This window comes from Indicator indicator, chromosome 5, assembly GCF_027791375.1.
Source record: "Indicator indicator isolate 239-I01 chromosome 5, UM_Iind_1.1, whole genome shotgun sequence".
NCBI lineage: Eukaryota > Metazoa > Chordata > Aves > Piciformes > Indicatoridae > Indicator > Indicator indicator.
In genome coordinates this window covers 19,071,187-19,092,679 of record NC_072014.1, presented here as the reverse complement: position 1 = coordinate 19,092,679, position 21,493 = coordinate 19,071,187, and the positions used below count along the sequence as shown (strand labels likewise).

Sequence of the window (21,493 nt, the reverse complement as noted above, 5' to 3'; positions counted from 1 at the left end):
AGGTCACACCTCCTTTAGCCAAAGTGGAAAACTTCGAGTTTGTAACTGATGTTACAGGTAAAAAGGTTAGGATCATTTGATCATGGTAATTACTTCCAGAATCTTTAACTTTTTTCTCCCAGTCTGGCAATATTGGAAATACCCCTAAGAGTACATTTTGTTATAGGAAGAAGATTCCTTTATCCTTTGCTGGAAAGAGGAGTCATCTTTGATACACCAAACAAATGGGGCAGTGTTCGTTTGTTTGATGTGTTTTATATTGCGCCTCACAGTAATGCAAAAAAGTGCCCACTTGATCTCAGTGTTCCTTTTTACTCCAGCAACTGTATTTTTTTGGCAGTTCTGGTGAATTTTCTTACCATCTAACAATACCTAGAGGTGTGACTTGTATTTAAAACATTAAAAAAAGAAATGACATAACCCTAAAATTTCCTTTTCTAATGAATCATTTTGTTTTACTGTTTCCATTCCATTATTATCCTACACATGTCACTTAGATGATAAATTAACTATAATATATTAAAAATACTTGGTTTTCTTCAATAGTCTGTAGCTGGACAGCTGATAGTAGCCATGACTATAAATATGGTTCTGGTAGATATCTGATCTTAAACTTTATAAAACAATTTTATATTGGGAATCATATCTGTTTTGAAGAATCTGTGTAAAATGGTTGCAACTGCAAAAGAATAGCTATCCTTGGTGTCTTTGATCCATTTTGAAATGATATTAGGATCTGTAGTTATGTATTACTAGCTTAGTAATAAAGAAAGCTTTAAATATACTGGTGTGTTTTGCATAAGGAAATTGCTGAGATCCTTTGTTTTAAATTTATGTTCTGCTCTGATGAGAGTCTGTTTATCTTTTTACTGAGTATATTTTTGCTGGGTGGTATGTTTGTTGGTTTGGGGTTTTTTGTTTGTTTTGTTTTTCTTTCATTTTTGTTTTGTTTGGTTGGGTTTTTTTGGGATATGTGGGTATATGTGTGTTCTTTTCCTGGGAAAGAAATGGGAATGGAGGATAGTAGAAGAAATACCTGGAATAGGCTGCCTGGAGAGGTTGTTGAGTCTCCTTCTCTGGAGACTTTGAAAATCCACCTGGATGCATTCCTGTGTGGCTTGCCCTTGGTGGCCCTGCAGGGGGGTTGGACTCAATAATGTCTAAAGGTTTTTTCCAACCCCTAATATTCTGTGATTCTGTGAGAAACAGGAGCTGGTACCTGACTTTTTCCCACACTATTCCCATTCCTTTTACCCCTGTTAACTGCTTTGGGACATATGAATATTACCAGAGCAGATGCATAGCTCATTCATGTCTTGTTGAACTGCCATGTGGTGAAACACATCAGAATTTTGAGTCCCTCTGAGCACAAGCAGTCAACTTCCATCAAGGCTTTAAGGAACATTATTTACAAGAAACTCTAAATGTGCCTGGTCCTTCAGATCTTAAAATCTTGCAGCACTTCTTCATACTGCTGCTCTAGGATAGCTCTCACAGGACAGATATTCAGATAGCTGCATATAAAATAATAACTATCCGATGCCATAGTAAGTAATTAGAATAAAAACTGACTGACTGGAAATTGATGATCCTGTAATGTAGATGGCATTTCATGTAACTTGTCAAAAGAGCAGATCAAGCAGACAGCAGAGCAAGCTACTTTCAGTGTAGGTGTAACAGTATATTGCAGGCATTTTGTTTGATTTAATGAGTATGGAGGGCTGCAGACTCAACATGGGAAGTTGGTTGAGTCTTGCCATCATAATAATGACTGGACTTATGACTTCTCATTGTGCAGTGAAATCTGGATTCCTGACTGCATGTCAGGTAAGAGAGGGGGGAGGACAGAGTCTTCTGGGAATTGTTAAGGAACTGTGATGGTACCTTCAATAGTAAAAACTCAACAAACCTAATTAAAAAAAATCCCTCTCATCTTGTGGAATGTCTCAGCTGACTCTATACTAGAGTTCTTTTTTTTGTTGTTGTTACTCCTGTAATTCCTTCTTTTTACTAATTTTTCTTGGAAACAGACGGAATTAGCAATTCCTTAGTCTTTCACTGGGTTCAGATTCTTTGTTGAAAGTGCAACATAACTTCAATGCTAGAGCATTATTTCTGGTATATCTTAGTCCTTCTGCTCCTTTTTTGTTAACTTGAAGTAGTGCATTACACAGCCCTGTTGAAAGTGAAGCCCATCTGATGTGAGGCTGCAAAGTCTTGATGTTAAATGAAGTTTTCTTTTCATTGCAAATGAATTAAAATCAAGAGAAAATACTCATCAGTAATGATTATTAAAAAAACGTTGTGCATACAATGAAGGCTCTGTTCTTGTGAGATGTTCAGCCCTCTTTCCATTGCACTTAATCCAGACTCATACACCTCCTGGTAACACACGACTCATGGTTAGAACCATTATTGGTTTATTTGTTGTACAGCTTTTATTATACAGCATTTCTGCTTATCAGCCTTACCAGAGTAAAAAAAGCTACCAAAGCCCAGAAGTGAACACACCACTGTATTTCAATAACAAAACAACTCCACAACTTTAAGGAGGAGAAAGTGAAGTTTTAAATGGATTAAACCTGAATTACCATGGGAGAGTATGTTTCAGTCTGAAGCAGGGAGCGTCTTCAGGCCCCATCTCCCTCTTGATGCCCAGTGGAGGTAAATCCTCTTTGTTTGGTGCCTGGGTGGAGTAGTGTGGCTGAGTAGGAGGGAGGGGGTTAATACAGCTGTGCTGTGTCAGGCCTCCTGCCTCTAATGGTAGCCACTGTTCCAACTTGTTGGGAGGAGGAATGTGGATGTTGAGACTGCCTCTGTTGTTACAGGTTCTTCTGAAACCTTTATGTAGGTAGTCTCAGAATCTTGCTTAAAAGGCTGTCTAATGTGTCGAAGATTTTGGAAATTGTCTTATCTATCCTGAGGTTACAGAGCCTACAGCTCATTATGTTAAGATATGTATTAATTGCTTGTGCAATTGATGTCCTTGTAAATGGTCTTAATATATTGCAGGAAAGTGCCTTTAGAATTGTCTGTTCTTAGTCCTGAATGACAGAGGGATGTTTGGGCAATTGAAAATTGTGTTACACAGACCAACTGCTTATTTACTTCAACAAGTAATCAAATAAATGTGTAAATCATGCATGATTAATTGCCCTTGACAGATTTGTAGGGGTTTTTTTTGTGTGTGTATATGGACTGGGGTTTGTTTTTTCTCTAGATAAAACATTAGCAGAAATTCGAACTTGTTGCTGAGGCTTGAACAAAGGCTTAGTACTGAAATGAAAATCTGACAGTCTCTTTTTTTTTTTTTTTAAAGAGAATAAAAGCAGGAATTCCTCATGATGAGAAATGCAGTATCAACACAATCAATCTAGCAGCGTTGCATTGTAGCTAAAGACATGCTTAAATCCCAAGCCATACAGGTACTGCTTGTGAGTGAAACGTCTTCCATGTAGTTCTAAGATGAAATTACCCCTGAATGAATAACATCTTCATTTATCTTCAAAACCTCTGTGCTACCGCTGAATCTACTCTCTGCATTCTACAACAAGAATTGCATTATACCATTAGAGCAGTGTTGTGCTGCAGTGTAAAATAGATTGTTTTGAAGAATGAATGTGGCTTTGCTATAAATTAGGTTCACAGGTACAAAGGAATTTGTAATTTCGTTTAAAATAGTCACAAATATAATTAAACTCTTAATTTATGTTAAACTACAAATGTGGCCATTACCATAACTGAATTAGGAATTTAATCTGTCACTCAAAGAATGATACTGAACAGTTTTCATTTATAACCTTAGACACACTATTTCAGTTACAGGATCTGCAGCTGTTTGATATGAACACTGAATTATTCTGTAGATCTGTTCATGGTTTTTAATTTTAAAGTGTGTTCTTGCAATAAAGTAGAGAATAACTCTTCAGTTGTCATCACATATTGTCCTTTGTATGCGCATGAAATAATGTAAAAATGAAAACAGAAAATGCCTTTCACTCTTTCTCCACAACAGTGTTGTGTGAGTGCTTTTAGAAGTACTGGTGAATAAGATGGCTTGGAATGGCTTGTTCTTTATTAAAAACTAATCATGAATCTGCCTTCTTCAAATGAATCCTGCAGTGTGCCATCTGAAAGTAGTGTTCCTCATGTGGCGACTTGAGTTGTGAAGTATTTGAGTCTTGGCATAAGTAATTTCATTCTTGCCTCTGATCTTAGAAACTCCAATCTGGATATGATTTACGTTGAGTTGTAACTCATTTTTAATGAGTATATGTTTACTCATATGTATTATTCTGAGAGGAGATTGTAGAGAAAGAGGGAGACTGGAGAGCGTTATAATGGAGATCTGAGAGGGTGCTTCTCTGCCCAATGTGTGTTGTTTCCAGCTGTGTCCAAACAGCCCTTCTTTAGCTGGGGAGGGCATACAGCAAGGAGAGCAATGGCACCTAAAACACTTAACTGTAGGAGTAAATGCAAAACTACTCCCTCCCTTGTCTTTTTGCTTCCCGTTGTATTTCATGCAGTCATTTTCTGTCCTTGACATAGGAAGACACAACAAAATTCTTTTCTTGCATTGTTTCAAGGGTGGCAGCAGCAGTGGAGATGAGAATGTCAGCCATGTGATAAGAGAAGGAAGGGGAGGGTGGAGTGAGTTGTCCCACGGCTGGCTGTGGTTTCTGGGCTTTTGAGCTGTGCTAAAACAGCACAAAAATGATTGCTATGATGATTCTTTTTAGATAATTGAAACCCAGCACACCATCTACGTTTTGAATTTGAAGTCTGGAATAAGAGAGGTAGTGTTGCTAAAAATATATGGTTCGTATTTCTCCCTTCCCTTGCAGGTGCTGGTACAGGTAAAAGGGCTGTAAGAGTGTGAGAGGGAAGTGCCTGCAGGGAAGAGAGGCAGTGAGCATGTGTGGGAGAGAAGCTGACAGGTCCTCCTAAGCCAATCTTTTTTTAGATGTCTTTGTCTGTTTCTCACATAACATTATGCAAAGAAAGGACACATTTTGTTCCAGAAGTAACAGAGAAAAATGTTTTAGCAGATGTTATATTGAAGATAAGTTATTTGCTAAATGGGACGGTTTTCCAGGCATCTGCTTTAGTCATTGACCAATACTGGTACTGCACAAGAAATCAGGCCCTTGCTTTTAAAATTACAGAAATGCAAATAGTCAGTGGGAGGTTCAGATAAAGGAGGCACTCCTGCTGATACCAGGGGAATAAGTGTGGTTCTTCTGAATCTGAGATTTCATTACCCTTGTTTTATGCTGCATTAGCCTGTATGAGCCATGAAATTGCTCATTCCTTTTAAAAGCCTGAGAGTTTCAGTTTCATGTCCTTCAGTTATAGTGAATTTTATATGTTTGTGCTTGAATGGAGTTTCCTTTATTTTTGTAAAGTCTATTGGGCAGTTATCTGTTGATCTTCTGTAACAAGGGGAAATAAGCATGTCAATCCCTCCTCTTTATGAATTGATCCAAATAGTTAACTCTTTGGGTATGTGTTAAGCATGAAAGAATAAGTTTATTCTTTCCAACAGGAATTCAGTTCTCCTTTCCCTGGTTAGAGTGTGTTTGGATGAGTTGTTTTCAAAGTGTCCATTAGAATTTTCAGTGAATATTTTCACAATTACTTTGGACTGGAAAACTGTAGATGAAATAAGATATACCAACAGACATCAGAGCTAATGATTTTTATTTTTAACTAAAGAACTGCAGCTGCTGTAGTATAACTGCATGAGACTTCTAGGTGCTGGAGGAGATCCAGGTTGTGGCCCACAACAGTCACCCTGCTTATTCTGTTAGTAATTTGTTTTTTTTTTCTGGAAGAGGAAAAAGCAGGAAATTTAATGGTGGTGTTTGGAATTACAAGCATGTTTACAAGGTATGACAGGCTGTGCTCAGTTAAGTGTCTTGTTTCTAGTTTTGCTGTCACTATCTTGCTTGGCATTTTTAGGTGAATTTTCACAAGAACTTGATTAACCTTATGTATCACTTGACATTTGGTTGGCCCCTTTCAGTCTTTTTTAAGTTGATCAGCCAAATTTATGATGTTAACAATAGTCTCAAATGTACTAGAATAAGCCTGGGCCCTTGATCTTTCAGATTACTCAGCTTTTGATGCCAGTGTCTTTGAAGGAGTGTTGATATCTTCATACATCTCGGCAGAACTACTCTGGGGTGGTTTCAGCCTTCCGTCTCTTGCCCTTCACTCCAAAAGCATTCAGTGGAGCTGAGCTCACTCCCATTTGTTGATGGTTTCTCCTGCAAGAAAGGCAAGGCTTTTCTTGTATCTGTGAGGTATCCAAAGGGAAATGAGATGCTTTGAGCTGGAATAAACAGAGTTGGAAGCTGTGGTGGTCTGATACCATCTGCACACCAAATGTGCTGGTTCTTGACATTCTGCATGAGTGGTCAAAAAAGGGAATGAATCCTCCCTTGATCACTGGACTCAAGTGTTAAAGACTTTATCCTATGTTCTCTCTGTAGGATTTCTTTGATCTGTGCCTATTTTGATCTTGATCAACTCTTTTGGTAATAGTTCATGCCACTTATTGGCTGACATCAGTTATTGTCTGAAATGTAATTTATGTTTGAACGCATAAGAAAAAAAAGATATTTTCTGACAGTGGATATTTATAAGAATGCGTTGGTCATGATCTTTGTTCATATCTTTTCCTAAAAGAAACCATAATTTCCCTAAACACAGAATATATTCACTGTGCTGCTGAAGTCAAAACCACCTGTGTTGTTAATGCTAATGATTTCTAAAGCCTGTCACTTACATTAATGAAAGAATGTAAGTACTCTTACAGCAATGCAAATTGTAAAGCTTGTTTCTTAGGCTCAGCCCTCATAGTTGGGGATAGTACTGTCTCCTTTCATCAGCTATGTGTCTTCTTAGTCATCTTGAAGGCTGTCCAGTGGGACATTAGTTAGGCTGAATCAAGAAATGATTACATCTCTGGGTAATGATTAGTTCAGCAGTGTAGATCCAGTAAAGATTAAACTTCTCTTACACTGTGGAGCTTTTGTTCATTTTTCTTGCAGAACAATATTTAAGGAGTACTTAAGGTTGAATTCTTTGGATACAAATAATGGCTCAACACACTGGTCTCTTAGTTCCCTGTCTGCTATCTTTTAAAAAAACATCTTTTTTTTTTTTTTTTTTAGCCCATTAAAAAAAAATTAGATTTTTTGTATGGCATTAAATGATTGTTTTCAACTTTTTCACTGGTCTGTTGTCTCTCCTTTTTTTTTTTTTTTTTTTTTTTTGTTTTGTTTCATTCATATTTTGTACTCATCTTAAAGCCAATCCTAAATATGAAGAAAGATTGAGGTGGAATAGGTGTTGGCACTTGATGCTGAAGGAGGTTGCTGGGACAGGCCTTGTAAGGTTGCAGGAGAGGCAGCTCCAGTGGTCAGTGTTTCTGAAGCTTGCAGGAAGACTGCTGGGGTGAACACAGAACCAGATGGATTTGCCCCATTCTAATTTTGAATCACTCTCCTACTTGTTGAGCTCAGTCCTGGTCTCCAGTCTATAAAAAGTTCACCAGAACTTAAAATGCCTATTTCAGGGAAGTTTTCTCAAGTTTTTGGCTTGCTGTTTACTTTAGGTTTACTTTTGGTTTTGTTTAGTTAATTTTTTTTTTTAGCCTCACTGAGAGTAGACTGACTTATTTCTCAGCTACTGAAGTCTGTGCTTTGTTATGCAGAGCAGCAAATATTATTTAGTTAATAATTATTCCCACATTAGAGCTCAACTCTAGTACAACCTCCTCTTTTCTTTACAAAGTGCAAAAGAGGCAGAGGGGCCCAGCATGTTAGCATTTCTGAGATGCCAAAACGGCAATGTATTCTCAATCCGCTTTGCACCAGAACACAGTCTGAGGTAGAATTTCCCTGCCAAATATAATTAAGGTTGATCTTCCTTGGTTTGTGGATGTTTATTGAAGAGAAGGGGAGAGAAAGGTCAGATGCAGATTTTTGATGGAAACATAGCTGAACTCTTTACAATTAAAAGATTTTATTTGTAGTTTAGCCTCTATACTGAGGACTGTTTTTCACAGTCACAGGTTTTGGTAGAAATCTTGTACGGTGTAGGAGCCAGTGTACAATATGATGTACAGTAGGCAATAATTTGCTGAAGCATCTCATGGTAACCTAAGTGTGCTGTGCCAAAGTGTCTCATTTTTGACACGCTGGTATGAAAAAGTAAACCAAGTTAAGTGATTCACCTCCTTTTGCTTAAACATGTCTCTACTCACAGGCTTTCCAGTTACTCACGTGTTGCCCTAACTCCAGTGCAGTTCAGATTTCTATTCTTACGAACTTGCAGTGAGAATAGTACATGGCAGTTATGAAATTCATCTCCAGCTTAATGTAGAATTGCAGCGTTCATTTAGTGCCTTATTGAAGAAAAAAATAAAATTATTTGGTAAGTCTGGACCAAATGAAACATCACATGCTCTTGAGACTGAATTCAACAGCCCAGGATTAAGTGGAATGGTAGAAGCTCTCTTGCACGCCTCCCACCCAAAGACAAAATTCTTCAGAGCTGTTGTCTTATGCAATCAGGTTCTGCTGCAGCAAAGTACTGTTGAGATGGTGCAGGATATATGTTTTTGGTGGGTTAGGTTGCGTCCAGCAATGGCATAGCAACGTGTATGTAATCTAAACCAAAGTCCCTTCATTCTCACCTCTTAACTATTTCCAGAGAAGTTGCATTTGAAGCCCCGGACTGGGCAGAAGACATGATGCATGTAGCAGGAGCTGGAACAGCCTGGACACTGCTAGATCCTGTAGAGCCAGCAGATAAAGGAAGAGATCTAAGACCAAGACAGACCAATTCCTTAAATTCCTGTTTAAGAATTAATCCTTTGGGTATTCTAACTGTTTGCATGGGGTTGGGGAACGCTAAGACAGCAAAAACCTGAATTTTTGGTGAACTCTGATGGATGCATAGACTTAGAAAATGGAGTGGTGTCAAATGTGGCCAGTGTCTTGTGTTTTCTTTATACTCTTTGGAAGTAATAGAGTTTCTAGTTGAGATGAAACTAGAGAACGCTGTTGCTAAATAGTGGAGGATCTGCAGTATTTGTCTTATGCTGTCCTGGATTGGATAGAGTTTGAGAATAAAGGACTTGAAGAACACTGGGGAGAGTAGAAAGGCTGTTGGTGACCGTCATTTGTTTGTTGGATACTACAGAAGCCACAAAGTTAGGAACAGGGCCTGTGCCAGTGTTAGTTCATACCTTATGGTTTTGTTACAGTGGAGCAATCTCAAGGTTAATGTTTAGGTTACTTTGTTGTCTGTGATAAGGATCTGAGCGTTTAAAGCTGTGGGAGTGCAGTTTACTGCTAGATCCTGCAATCTGAAGAGCTAGGAGAAAGCTTATGTAGAAAGTGCTGTTTTGCAACAGCTTTTTTTCTTCATGGTGGTAGCCTTCTTGGTGTAGGCTTTTTTTGCCTCAAGCCACTGTGGAAAAATAGGTCTAATTTTGGAATCTGGAGTTGTGACCTAATTGCAAAACCAGAATGAATGATAGGACTTATCTGAGTTGTGAGAGACTCTAGAGATTAGTAATTTCCTTATTTGCTGAATTCTGTCCAAATGGCAAATATTTTTCCTGATGTTTTGGTATTTCAACAGAAACACACTAAGGATTTTGTAGTGATGGCAGGTGCTGACAAAATCAGTATCCTACTGAGAATGCTTTGAATCTAAGGTTACAGATAAAAAGAAACATTAAATCAATCACTTATGCTTTCCATGATTCACATAAATTAAAGATAATAAATACTTCCTCCTAAATCAGACTTGTTCTCTGACAGTATCATGGAGTAAAACTTTTGGCAGCTATTGTAAATCATGTGGGAAGGTGCTATGTGTTTGTCATCTTACACAACATGGTTAGCTAGCTTTGGCCAGAAGAAGCAAGTACTGTGTTTTTCAAGAGGGGGAAAATGTCACTTAATTTTGTACAGCTGCAGCATTAATTGGTTTGCCAGAAACTGTCTTTGCCTGTCTTGAAAAAAAGAATAAAAAATGGATGAAACTTAATTAAAAGAATTCAAATCAATGACTGGATAATAAACAGCCATGTAAGGCAATTGAAAAAAACCTTCTCTTTTTCTTTTACCTAGCCTTCTTTGTTCCTAAAAGCAGTATGTAAAGAGCTGTACTTCATAGGCGTGTGCTAGGAGCCAGCTAAAGCATAGTCAGATGTATTGAGAAAAACACATTTGTTTGTCACTGATGTATTAATGCATTTTAAACGCAACTCTTTGTTTCCAGGCCTTTTTGCAAATGTGCAATCTGCCAATCCGGGTGGTTTGCAGGGCAAATGCCGAGTACATGTCCCCATCTGGTAAGTGTGGCCTTCATTTAGATTACTACGTTACACCTCCATTTTGATACCATGGCAACTATGCCTTGTCTTGCTGATAACGTTCGGTCAGTGCTGCTGTGTGTGGGTTGCCTTCCCTCCTCCTCTCCAGTGCAGTCTCTCCTCTGCAAACAATTAAAATGGTCAAATGCAAAGTAACATCAGCACAGTGCATTAACTGTGCCTGTGAACGCAGTACCTATGGAAGGCACTTGAACACTTCAGGTACACTGGTGGGTAGCCTTCTCTCAAAGGCCCCAGAGTGGTTGTGTCCTGAAGCTGACTTGCTTTATTCTGCATCTAGGGAAAATATTCCAGTGAATGGTGTTATGTTTTTTCCATTGCTGGAGCGTGACAATGCTGGAGAGAGATTGTTTTGTTAGCCTGTCTGGGAGATGATCGCCAGGATGATGATAGAGAAGACTGAAGAGTGCATTGTCACTGTTAAGGGTGACAGATGATTTTAAATCTTCCTCTGATCCATGAGACTGTCTGGACAAAAACCAAACCCACCAATAATAAATTATTAGAAATTACAAAGCCTATCTTTTGCTGGGGATGACTTGCTGTCCAGAAACATCCAGAGGACGGCTTCAGAGAATTGCTGAGTGCATGGCACAAAAGTCTGGTAGTCCTCACACTCTCCCAGATTTTTGTTGTGTGAGGAGGTACTTACTTACCGAGTACCTGGCTCTGGCTGATGACTGCCACATGGAAGTGCCTGTCGGTACATGTCTGCCAGCTATATGGGTTCTGCTGCTCCTATGAATATTTTGGTTAAAGCAGTGGAATTATGCTGTTTAAAAGAAACCAAACATTTGCATGGCAGCAGTGAAAAGATGACAAAATGTGGAAGCATGTAAATTATTTGTTAATAAATAAAGGTAGTTTTGAAATGTGGAATCTATGTAGAGGAGCATCTTCCCTGCATGGAGGAAAACTTTGCATTTTCAGGAGTAGGACTGGGCATAGCTGCTTGCTCCCACTTCTCTGCTGCCTATACCCTATGTCCATGCTCAGTGGCATCTGAGGTTGTAATTTGTGTCTGAATATTTCCTTCTGCTGAAAAGAAGGAGCACAAGAGGGAAAGTGACACTGCTGCAGTTGTAAATTTTTGCCCTTATTCTTGAAGTCATTATTTTTATTCACTTGCCCCATTTCCTTTCTTTATATTTGTTTTTTAATGATAATTCAGACAAGGTTTTCATTTGTTCTCTTTTCCCTCCCCACCACCCTCTGTCTCACAGCGTTCTGGGGGAAGGTTTTTTACCTCCTAGTTGTAGCGATGAAACCCCTTCTGAGGAAGTCAAGAGTGTGATACCAAATGATTGTCTTGGTCTGTGAAGTACAGTATGACTGAAACCACTGAATTCTGCAGCACTGAGAGACTTGTGCTTTCTTCCACAACATGCTGTGTGTGGATGCAGATGAAGTCTTTGTTGGTGTGATGCACTTCATTTATTACCCTGAGGCTGACTGAGGTCTCATGATAAAAGCCAGGACTGAATTTGCTGTTAGTATGAACAGGCCAACAGCAAGTTTGTTGTGTTTCAGTGAGAAGAGTGAATGTGCTGCTAATAATATATTTGGAGTCAGGTGGGTACTGGTCTTTCTCTTTGGGCTGTCTACTGAGAGCAGTTTGCCCACAGTGAGAAGCAGGAAGGTAAAAGGGTGTTGTGCCCCACTGCACTGGGCAGACTTGTTTACTGTCTTTGGGCTTGAGGATGTTTTCACTAATTCACAGAATACATCAGGTTTGAAGAGACCTCATCTAGCATTTTACCTGCATTTTATGGATTATGTCAACCATGTGAATAATCCTGAATGATTTTGTCTTAAATATAAGATATTTATAATTATATAAATATAATCTCCTGGATGGAGATTTGCAGGATATGCAATCTGGTTAGGGTGGACTACAGGAGAAGGAGCTCTCAGCTTCACATGTTGAGAATTGAGAAAAGCGACAGACATAAGGCAACTTCTTTCATGCTTCATGGCTTACCATAACAGGACTTCCTCTTGTATCTCTGCCTGTCTTAAAGATTTGTCTCTGTTCTGTGTGTAAGAAAAGTTACCAAGCAGGGAATGTACCCTCTCTTTGTACCCTGACAAGTTCTACCAGTGACACAGTTATTCTGTGGTCATCTTTTGAGGACTAGCTCTTTATAGCCCTGCTCAATGCCAGACCCTCAGGGCTCATCCTCACAGACTGAATGTTGAGCCTTTCTAGTATTAATTTTTAAGCCCATTTTGCTTTCATGGTGAAGAAGCTCCTTCCCCCTCCCAATCCCTGCTGATTGTGAAACTGTGGGTCTCATAATGAGGACTTCTTCCTTGACCCCAGGGCCAGAGGGGCTTGAAAATGCCAGCTCAGAGAGTGAAGACTAGGGCAGCCAGCAGGAGCTGGCTGACCCATTTGTTGGAAATCTGAGGATTTCCCTCCTCCCAGAGGAGGGAGAGTTGAAGGCCTGCCTTGCTGAGTGTGCATTTGCACTTCCCTCTGTGTGCTTTCCTGGGCGTAGTGCCACATCTCCCATCATTGTTTCAGCAGCCTTTTCCCCACCAGTGGGTTAGAAGTGAGGGTGGGAACATGTTGGGTTGTAAAACTGGCCAAGGGCTGTGTCTGCTTTCCTGGGATTTCCCAGCTGTACTTCAGAGAAACATTGAATTAAGTCTTTCCAGAAAAGCAAAATCCATTATTAAAATACAAGTCTACAGATCTTCCTCAATAGTGTTGAAATACACAATTGCAAGTGTTGCACGTGGAAGAGGTTCTGGAGGTGGAAGATCAGGAGGAAGATGTTTATTATTACAAACATTTGTTGGGTGAACTATGTATGCTAGAGCTTTATCTTTTCTCATTTGAAAAAAGCCCCACTGATGTTCAGCTGTAGCTGCAATATTGAATTGCTTTGAAATAAAACTGCCTTACTAAAATACACTTCTTGTTTTACAGGCAAAGTGCCCTTTATTCACGTGGGAAATCAAGTGGTATCTGAGCTTGGTCCCATAGTCCAATTTGTAAAAGCTAAGGTAATAGTACATTGTTTTCATCAGTTAGCGAACACCATGTTAATCTTCTTTAGCATTGTGCTGTTTTGGTGTGCTCCTCTGGAATGTCACTTATTTGTTAGAACAGTGTAGAAATCTAGTGCCATTTTAAAAGGAATATATCCTGGAATGGGAGCTTGTTGGAGCGGAGATGTTTTTCTTTGTCACTGACTCAAATTCTGGGAGTACATTCTATGCAGGATAGCTGCATAGCAGTGCCAGTTTCTGAGACTGTTTTTCTGTGTGTCTCAGAGCTCTTAAACAGCTGACTGGCTTAAACCCTGAAGTGTCACATACTGTTCAAATCTGCCTTTGCCACCCCCCCCTTGTATTTAAAAAAAGGCACTTTTCACTAAGCAGTTGATAAAGCTGTATGACAGATGTAATTTGTGTCTCTTTCTTATTGCAGAGATACACTAACCAGGAGGCTATGTGCTGAAACTATGTTCATCTATAACTGATAATAGTCTACATTTCTTGTAGATTAGCTATGTTACATTACCATGATTTCTTTTTCATTCTAAAGGGTACTGTATGTAAAAATTGCATATGTAATTTGTTACAGAACGATGTAAGAGATCAGGAGCTGAGCCAAGCCTCATTCATTGACTTAGAGGTCCTGGGGTCAGGCATTGCTGAATATTCCAATATCCTTTCTTACATGTGTGTCTTTTTGTCTTTTTTTCCCATTAGGGCCATTCTCTCAGTGATGGGTTGGATGAAGTCCAAAAAGCTGAGATGAAAGCCTACATGGAATTAGTCAATAATATGCTCTTGACAGCAGAGGTACAGCAAGCCATAGTAACTGCACATGTTTACATAAGTGATTATAGCCAAGAAAGCTTTAGGATTTTTCCCTGTATTGGAAATACTGCTTGCTCTTAGATTAGATTATGAAATGTTGAGGTGAAAGGAGGCAGGAATAAATTTTCTGTACCCTATGGACTGCTTGCTGAAATAGTCTTGTAGGCAAAAGCCACATGTATGATTCCCCTCACTTAACTAAAGTGTGTCATATAGCTGTAGAAGTAATGGAGTGGAAAATGCCAGTGTTCCTGGAATCCTAGCCTGACCCACAGCTGGCCAGGCACCCTGCTGTCACCTCCAGTGTACATACTCACATGCCTGGTGGGAGGCTGGGATCCCTCAAGTTTGCGTTTGTGGCTGGTTAACATGGCACAGCCCCAGCAGGAGAACAGTGATGGAAACACTGGCAAGCTGCAGGTGCCGAGGAGCTGAGGGTTGGTAACCTGTGCTCCAAGCTGTGTGCAGCATGGGCAGTGGGAGCAGCCCTTTGGTCTTGGCTTGGTCCTGGTGCTGGTGGAAGTAAGGACTAGCAGCTGGGCTGCCTTCCAGTTTTAATTTCTTTTCTGCATTCAGAAGTCTTAACGGAAGGAATGAGATGGAAATCTAATCTAATACAGAAAAGAAAATTTTACTAGTGAGAAATGATTGTATTCTCCTTTATTAGGAAGTTTTAGTAAGTGTTCTTTCTGTTCCCAGCTCTATCTCCAGTGGTGTGATGATGTTACAGTAGAGGAGGTGAGTGGTTCTGCGGCATTTATCTTAATTAAAATTTAATGAGAAAACACTTCTGCTTGCAATTGCAAGTCCCTACTCATAAATGAAACATTGAGTTTTATACCATTAATGATGCAGTCTTTTCACTGTAATTTCACTTGCCTGTACATTTTAGGAAGCTGTGTCATTACTGGTGGTGGCTGACTGCAGAACGGGTATGGGTTTGGTGCCTCTCAAGTGACAGTTTTGTGCTGCAGACCATACACACTGCACAAACTGAAATACTGATTGAAATACTTGAGTATTAGCTACTTGTGTGTGGAGGTATCTGTATTTTCCTATGTGATAACACAGTGTCTTTCTGTTTGTAAACAAAGATCACTCACCCGAGGTATGGCTCCCCTTACCCCTGGCCTCTGAATCGCATTTTGTCCTATCAGAAGCAGTGGGAGGTAAGGCGAAAGATGAAAGCCATTGGATGGGCTGGAAAGACACTTGAACAGGTCAGTATGAAAAGTGAACCTTACTTCCTTACCCTGTTTTATTTTATTTGTTTGTTTATTTTTAAAGGCTCTGGAGAATAACACTTTCTTGAAACAGATGTTGGAAAAATTATATATTCTGTACTTAAAACATTATCTGGAGTCAGATATTTGACTTCAGCAGCAATTAATCCTAAAGGACTTGGGGGTGTCAGTTGATGAAAAACTCAACATGAGCTGGTAACCTTCACTTGTAGCCCAGGCAGCCAACCATGTCCTGGGCTGCATCAAAAGAAGTGTGACCGGCAGGATGAGGGAGGTGATTCTGCCCCTCTGCTCTGCTCTCATGAGACTAAACCTATAGTACTGTGTCCAGTTCTGGTGCCCCTGGCATAAGAAGGGCATCGAAGTGCTGGAGCAGGTCCAGAGGAGGGCCACTTACAGAGACAGGCTTGTGTAACTTGGAGCTCTTCAGCCTGGAGAAAAGAAGGTTCTGAGGAGACTTTACAGCAGCTTTCCGGTACCTGAAAAGAGCCTACAAGAAAGCCATGAATGGATGTTTTACAAGGGCTTGTAGTGATAAGACTAGAGGGAAGGGATTGAAGCTTGAGGAAGGCAGATTTAGACTAAGTATTAGGAAGAAATTCTTTACAGTAAAGGTGGTGAGACACTGGAACAGGTTGTCCAGGGAGGTCATGGATGCCTCCTCCTTGGAGGTGTTCAAGGCCACATAGGGTGAGGCCTTGAGCAACCTGGTCTAGTGGAAGGTATCTCTGTCTGTGGAAGGCAGGGTTGAAACTAGATGATCTTTAAGGTCCCTTCTAACCCAAACCATCCTATGAATCTATGAAAATTAAGTGCAACCTCATGGGATGGGAGGAAAGACATTTTACCTTGAGTGTACATCTCTAGTGATGTAGGCTGTAGACCTGACACTAGGTTGTTAGGCTTTGCCAGGATTGCAGCTTCTCTCGTCAGAGGTCCTAAAAAAAAGGCAATGGAGTTTTGAGGTATAAGTTAGTACCTCTCGTGAAACTAAGTTATAGATGTTATGGGAAGCACTTTATCAGAATAGCCTGAAGTAACACTTACCAAGCTGCCTACTGTGTAGGTTTGACTGACTTGACAGCTTCCAACGTCGTATGCTCCTTGTTCCCACCGTCAGTGCAACTAGAATAAGAAGTGTGGGTTTTTTTCAGTGTTGGTATTTCCTGACATTATGATCTTTTGTCTCTTGGGTGTTTTTGATAGGTGCTTGAAGATGTTGACCAGTGTTGTAATGCTCTCTCCCAGAGATTAGGAACACAACCATATTTCTTCAATAAGCAGTAAGTTACTCCTTACTGAAATATTACATCCAGGAATGTGAGAGAGATATGTATGGAAAACTTCTGTTTTAATGCTGCATGATTAGTTGTGGAAATAACAAAGGAGTGACTGGAATAGAAACATGACATTTTAGAAATAAATAATTAAAGGTTTTAAAAGGAAAATTTCTGTAAGTTTATGTATTTTTTTTCCTACTTATGATTTAGTTTTACTCCTGCTTGCCTTTTCTACACAGTCTACCACAACTTAAGCAGGCTACAAATGTACAACTTCATACAGTTAGTTTCTTATTAAAAATTATATATTTAAAGCTTTACTTGTATTTCTTGGGTAACATTCTCTACTAGGTACAGGGAAGTGAATGCATATCACACTGTCCTCACCAGGACAGCTCATCTTGCTCTCAACACCAGGGGCAGTTCTGGATGAACTGAATTAGGATGAGGGTGCCTGTGAATTGAGAGCTGGGTGAGAAGCTAGCTCTGTATCAACAAAGGATGAGTTGCAAAGTGAAAACTAAGATTCACATTCCCAGGGGACAAAAAAGGAACAACCTGGCCTTCAAGGGATATCCTCTTGTTTTCACCAGTTTCTTCCAGTTGCAAAACATCTTTTTGTCATCTTTATTTTTCTCTCCTCCTTTTAAGCTTTTTTTTTTTTCATCCTTTAAGCTTTTCAGCTGTCTGAAATACTGCTAATAAAGTATTCTTAGTCCAGTGTGTGTTCTTAGTCCAGTGTTTGTCAATCTGTGACTTCTGTGAGTCTGTATGAGATAAATAATAAAACCAGCCTGTTGTTGACAGCTATGAGTTACACAAGGTCCACATCTCCACTGGGGAGTTCTTAGTGATCCACAAATAGAAAGGCAAGAAGTTGATCAGTTAGAAAAAACCTCGTGCTGCTTACATTGAATACTGGTAAAGAAGGATTTAAAATAATTAATGTATTTGGAAAAAAACTAGTTTTATTTGCACATGGGCTATTTATATGCAGAAGTTGAAGACAATTCAGAAGGCTGGTAGCTAAAATAAAGAAAAATAATCAGTAGCCCACTGTTTCCCGAAATACCTGTTTTCTTCTGTGTAGTTGCCTTTTAGAAGAGAGATGTGCCCAGCTGCTGCCACCCTGGAGCTCCTTTTCTTACTGGTTGAATAGTTCCTGATTGACAAAACGCACAAAGAGGGAATAAGGGGTTTTATGCTTTGTGTTCCCCCTGCTCCTTTTTTTTTTTTTTCCCTTGGCATTTGTGAGATAATAGCTGTATTTTAAGTATACATCTACAGAGAGAAGAAGGATCCCAGAAAGACCTGGTAAGCATTTGCCTTTATTACAGAACTTAGTTTGATATTGGATGAGTAACTCCAAAGCTTCTAAGAAATATTTCTACATTTGCAAGCCACTGAAAACAGAGGAGGATGCCATACTGAGAACTAGCAGTATGCTTCTATACTGTATACACAGTTTTCATGCATTTGCTAAATTGTGTTGTTTGATTTCTTCCCAATTCTTAGATTGCCTGGATGTCTAATATTAGATAGCTTTTCTTTTCTTCCGTGATGAGGACTTGCCTTTCAAAATATCTGTTCTTTTTTTTTTTTTCTGTTTTTACAGACCGACTGAATTAGATGCTCTGGTGTTTGGACATCTGTTCACAATCCTTACTACTCAACTAATCACTGATGAACTCTCTGAAAAAGTGAAAAACTACAGTAATCTGACAGCCTTTTGTCGGCGAATAGAGCAGCAGTACTTTGAGGGTCACGATAAAGACAGCTCTACAACTGTTGCAGCCCAATCTGCTAAGAGGTCCTTACTGAGATAAGGGTGGTGGTTGGTGATTGCTATGGATCGCAGTTCAGTTTTGGATTTTGTTGTTCAATTAATTGATTTTGAGAACTGAAATGTGTGTTAGCTTTTTAAAGCTGCCAAATCATTCTCATTTTCAGCAAGAAGAAACTCTAAATGCAGTTCTTGTGTCATAGAATATAGAGAGCACGTTTAACCTCAGATGACTGTATGGGCACTTCCATTTTAGTGGCCTGTATGCTGATTACTATAAAGTGACCTTGGAAAAATACTGTATCTGTATTAAAAGAAAAAACAAAAAACTTAAAAGTTTGTCTCTGATCTTTCCAGTCATAAATGGTGTTCCCCAGTGTTCAGTTCTCTTTAATATCTTTATCAATGATCTGGATGAGGGGATTGAGTGCTCCCTCAGTAAGTTTGCAGATGACTCTAAGCTGGGAGGGAGTGTTGATCTGCTTGAGGGTAGGAAAGCTCTGCAGAGGGACCTGGACAGGCTGGGTGGCTGGGCTGAGGCCAGCTGTATGAGGTTTAACAAGGCCAAGTACCAGGTGCTACCCTTGGGTCACAAGCACCTCATGCAATGCTGTAGGCTTGGGGAAGGGTGGCTGAAAAGCTGTCTAGTAGGGAAAGACTGGGGAGTGCTGGTTGACAGCCATCTGAACATGAGCCAGCAATGTGCCCAGGTGGCCAAGAAGGCCAACAGTGTCCTGGCCTGCATCAGGAATAGTGTGGCTAGCAGGAGTAGGGAAGTGATTGTGCCCCTGTACTTAGCACTGATGAGGACACACCTTGACTACTGTGAGAAGTTTTGGGCCTTTCACTACAAGAAAGACCTTGAGGTCCTGGAGAGAATCCATAGAAGGGCAATAAAGCTGGTGAAGGGTCTAGTGCACAAGTCTTATGAGGAGCAGCTGAGGGAACTGGGGTTGTTTAGTCTGGAGAAAAAGAGGCTGAAGGAAGACCTCATTGCTCTCTACAACTACCTGAAAAGAGAATGTAGTGAGTGTCAATCTCTTCTCTCTAGTAACAACTGATAGGACAAGAGGAAATGGCCTCAAATTGTATCAGGGAAGGTTTATGTTGGATCACCATCCCTGAAGATGTTTAAAAAACACAGAGATATGGTGCTAAGGGACATGGTTTATACCGGACTTGGTAGAGTTAGACGATGGTTGGACTACATGATCTTAAAGGTCCTTTCCCACTCAAACAATTCTATGATTCTAAATGCCTTTCTTACTAAGTTTTATGTTTATCTAATTAATGTCTGTGTAGTTAATGAGTTGGCAGGACACCTGGAAGACAGTTGCATGGTAAATGAGTTAGACTTATTAAGATGGGAATGAAAGGACTCAATAGAGATCTTAAGTTTTCCTGCCTCAGCCAAAATTAATTCAAGCACAATAATCCCACAGTAAATGAATAAATATCATTGTGATGTTCCAAAACCCTGGCACTGTGGAACTTTTCAAGGGAGAGTTCTGGCCTGTAGGTAAGGACTTGATCTGACTGGTCTTCAAACATATTAAATGCCATCACTCTCTTCTGCTGCATCAGTTGTACTTGGCACTTTTCCAAAAGCATAAACCACTCCAGAAATATGGTCATGGCACAAACAGTCCATGTGCACTTGGGAAGTCCTGGACACAACTGGGAACCATCTCAGGCTACTTGGCTTGTTAGAAGCAATGTGTTTTCTATGTCTGAAATAGATTCTTTTGACTATACTCCTCAGTGTCAAAATACTTAATGGCTTGGACTGGTTATAATCTTCAGATTTTTGTCTGCCATTCCTTTCTCTCAACTGAACAGAAAACAGCTGTGTACCTTGGACTGGCTGGGTCTTCCTCAGCTATGTGGCTCATGAACCATTGCTTGCTTACTCATTCCTGTTGTCAGCTTGGCTGGGAAGACTGAGCTCAGTTCCTACTGCCTGCTTTTTGATACAGGAGTCATACTGGAGTCAAATCCCCTTACACATTGGTCTTGGTCTTTTATCCAATTACTCTTACCAGGAGAGGAAAATCACTTGTCTCGCATTTCAGTGTTAAAATTTTACATGTGTATATTGAATACCTTCTCAAACTAAAACCCATCAGCTCTTGATTGTGTAGTGACAATTTTTGTCACCAAAGTGGCTGGTAGCTGACAACCCAGGTATTTCTTTCAAACTTGCTTTTCTGCATTAATGTGACTTGTAGAGAAAATGGGAAAGAATTCATTGTGAGCTTTTTTCTTAATTTGCACTTATTCAAGGCCAAGTAAAGGGGACTTTCTATTGGTCTGAGTGGCCCTCTAGTAGACAAGGCTGTGTAAGTGCCGTATGTGAGAATTTTACTCCTAGGTTGTGGTTTTTTTGCCAGAAGATCTCCCATGACTGAAGCACAACTGCTGCACTAGAGATAGGAATCAGGCCAGGAAGGCCTATGGCCTGTTTCATGTAGCATGTGTTTCATGTGGGGATGATGATTTTTTTCTCTAGCTTTCAAGCTCAAAAATCCCAAGATCCCAGAGGTTATTTTGGGTGGAACTGGAACATCTGGAGTTTCCTGAAATTAAGGCAAAAATTAGATTTTTAACAAAGAATGGCAGGAGCAGCTGCACCATGGCTGAAGATACGTCCTCTGAATATGCCTCACCAGGAACTGCAGGAATCACTCAACCAAAGCTATATATGAAGTCATAAAAGCACTCACAACTACAAGTGAATAGACATTAGTGAGTCTGAACAATGTACTTCCCCATGATGGTTTGCTTCTTGCAGTTTTGTTCTACAAATTAATAGCTTCAAGTGGAGATGCTCAAGTTGACCTAAATGCTAGCTGGAGAGCAGCAGATGCATTCCTTGCCTGGTAGAACTAAAACAATTGCAAGAGTCCTGGTGAAAACGTGACTGCTCCTCTATTCC

General features: G+C 39.9%; 1 protein-coding gene across 1 annotated transcript in view; it reads left to right on the top strand.

The window, feature by feature from the left end:
• Positions 1-18,873, top strand: part of MTX2 (metaxin 2) — a 34,424-nt gene extending 15,551 nt beyond the window's left edge. Inside the window, exons 4-10 of the mRNA XM_054381114.1 lie at positions 10,303-10,375; positions 13,353-13,429; positions 14,141-14,233; positions 14,951-14,989; positions 15,346-15,471; positions 16,702-16,778; positions 18,391-18,873. Of these exons, the coding sequence (XP_054237089.1) occupies positions 10,303-10,375; positions 13,353-13,429; positions 14,141-14,233; positions 14,951-14,989; positions 15,346-15,471; positions 16,702-16,778; positions 18,391-18,601 (696 nt within the window). The 3' untranslated portion in view covers positions 18,602-18,873. The remainder of the gene's footprint in view (positions 1-10,302; positions 10,376-13,352; positions 13,430-14,140; positions 14,234-14,950; positions 14,990-15,345; positions 15,472-16,701; positions 16,779-18,390) is intronic.
• The last annotated feature ends 2,620 nt before the right edge of the window (positions 18,874-21,493 follow it).